The 2,366-nt window shown below is 36.1% G+C and overlaps 1 protein-coding gene across 1 annotated transcript in view; it reads left to right on the top strand.

Moving 5' to 3' along the window:
* LOC106518521 (monocarboxylate transporter 2) overlaps positions 1-2,366 on the top strand; it is a 24,835-nt gene that overhangs the window by 5,475 nt on the left and 16,994 nt on the right. The window contains exons 2-3 of the mRNA XM_014009853.1: positions 786-943; positions 1,893-2,113. Coding sequence (XP_013865307.1) covers positions 861-943; positions 1,893-2,113 — 304 coding nt within the window. The 5' untranslated portion in view covers positions 786-860. The remainder of the gene's footprint in view (positions 1-785; positions 944-1,892; positions 2,114-2,366) is intronic.

The following is a 2,366-nucleotide window of genomic DNA, read 5'->3' as shown; positions in this document are numbered from 1 at the left end:
ACATAGTAATTTATTTATTAATTTAAAAGTCTTTCCAACCCTAACCCTATATTTGTTTAGCACAATTTTAAATTCTTATTCTAAAGAAATATAATAATTTTTGAATAGTGAATAAAAGAGAGAAAAAAAAACATTCTAAAAGTTGTTACGTTGTTATTTTGTAGCATTGTTTGTGGGTTTGCAAGAAGGTCCTTGGCCAGAGCTAATGCTGTTTGGGGGGCCATGGCATGAAAAAGTTTTGGAATCCCTCATCTAGAATGTAGTTACAGTCAGACGAAACAGRTTTTATGTTAAAATGACCTGCCATACATCTAGACTGAGTGACCGACTGAGCACATGCCAAGTGCTTATGCAGTACCCAAGAGGAAGAAAAAGTAGTTCCCTCCAACCACATATGATTTAGACAAGATTTGAATAGTTTAGTTATTTTCCACTATTTTCCTGTTAATGATATGCGTTGTGTAAAATAACTGAAGTATCAAAGTATCGATATTTTGATTTTAGTATCGATTCTAGAGCAGAAAGTTCTGGTATCGGTAGTGATATTTCAGTATTGATCTGCACATCACTACTCTTTACTTCGCTATTGAACTCTGTGGACGCTGTTTAAAGCACTGTGAAGCTGCGGGAACGAGGGAGAGGAAAGCCGCGTCGTTACCAGTGATAAGAAGCTGATTCTGAACAAAAGTTTAGCGCGTTGTAGCGCATATTTAGTCAATGACATGTACACACAACAGTATATATTTGTTCACTTGTTTTTTTTTTGGTTTTTTTTTACATTTTAGGAGAAGCTGAGCTTCCCTTGCAGTCTTCATACAATCACCTCTGGTGGAAAGTGTAAACACCTGAGTGATTACTGAATGGGGACAGGTGTGAGGGGAGAGAGAGAGCAGGACAACCCAGAGCTGGCTGAGGAAGGGGCGAGAGTTAACACAAAGATCAGGTAAACATGAAAACAACAAAGCAAACAAAGAGACTATGATAAGTATCCAAAAACTACCTTTAAGATTTAATTGTCAAACAACTGTAAAATTACATTTACTGCCAGTAAATGTAATTTTACAGTTTAGGATAAACTGGTTTTGGGACACCCCTAGTTTTATGTAGCATTTAGAGCATACATAAACTAACAGGTAAACGGAAAAAAAATAGAAAGACATCATTAGGATTAATTTCTTATGCCTTATTATCCATCAACAACTTCATTTATCATATCAAATCTTTTCTCACAATCCAGCAAATCAGGTAAAAAATTAAAACCTGCATTAATAATCCAATTATTTGAATTCAAAAAAAGAATGGAAAAGAATGCCACAAATGATAATTACATTATGTTCTACAGTACGTTGCTCTTTCCACACCAAAATCAAAGATTATTGAAAAATTCCAACTTTATTTTCTCTGTTTGATAGCACATTGAAAATTGGACTAAATAAAGTGACAAAAACAACCATTTCACATTTAAATTATTACCTTTTGGATCTGGATAAATAGCTGAGCCTTGAGCTTTGACACTTGAATTGGAGCAAGAAGTGTGGCTGTTTTGAGAACACGTCTCATAAATTCTGGTGTAACTTCTCAGTCATCCAGGTAATGAAAAATTCCTTTCTCTTCTTTTATTTCAAAATAAAGCAGCTGGACATTAGTAGTTGAAAATGTTTAGCTTCTCATTTGTGGAGCTTGCATGAGACACTTTGTTGTTTAAAATTCACATGCAGATTAATCTCACTCACTGCCCACTGGAGTGTGGTTAAGGGTCTTTGTTTGCCCAGCTCACAGACAGATGCTGTAGTCACGTGCATGAAAGTGTAAATGACTTGGTATTCCATTRTAAGTTTTAGAAAGCTTGCAATTATAATTATTATTTTTTGTATTGTGTTGAACGTCAACAGGAAGATGGGCCCTGCACCTGCAGACGTAATGGGGGACAAACCCCTGGATGGCGGTTGGGGATGGATGGTGGTGTTGGGCGCCCATATTTCCATCGGATTTGCGTACTCAACGCCCAAAGCCCTTTCCATTTTCTTCAAGGTGATTCAAGAGGACCTGGAGGCCAGCTATAGTGAAATAGCATGGCTTTCTTCGATCATGCTAGCTGCAATGTATGCAGGCGGTGAGTCATCAGTGTGTCTTGTTGGTTTGTACAAACAGAAACATGACTGTTAACACAATGTCACAAAATCTTACCTGAGAACATTTAGTACTCTGGGGCAGTCTGTTAATTTACAGATAAACTTATAAATGTGTCATGTAACGTACATGTAACAAATAGAAGCTAACACTTTGATTAGCTTTAAAGGGATCCATGATTAGTTGTAACATTAGACTTTATTTGATAAACATATTTTAACTGTAAAATAAAGACT

The sequence above is a fragment of the Austrofundulus limnaeus genome, unplaced genomic scaffold, assembly GCF_001266775.1.
Source record: "Austrofundulus limnaeus strain Quisiro unplaced genomic scaffold, Austrofundulus_limnaeus-1.0 Scaffold62, whole genome shotgun sequence".
Taxonomy (NCBI): domain Eukaryota; kingdom Metazoa; phylum Chordata; class Actinopteri; order Cyprinodontiformes; family Rivulidae; genus Austrofundulus; species Austrofundulus limnaeus.
The sequence above is the reverse complement of the archived record's forward strand: the minus strand, read 5'-3'. Positions and strand labels throughout refer to the sequence as shown.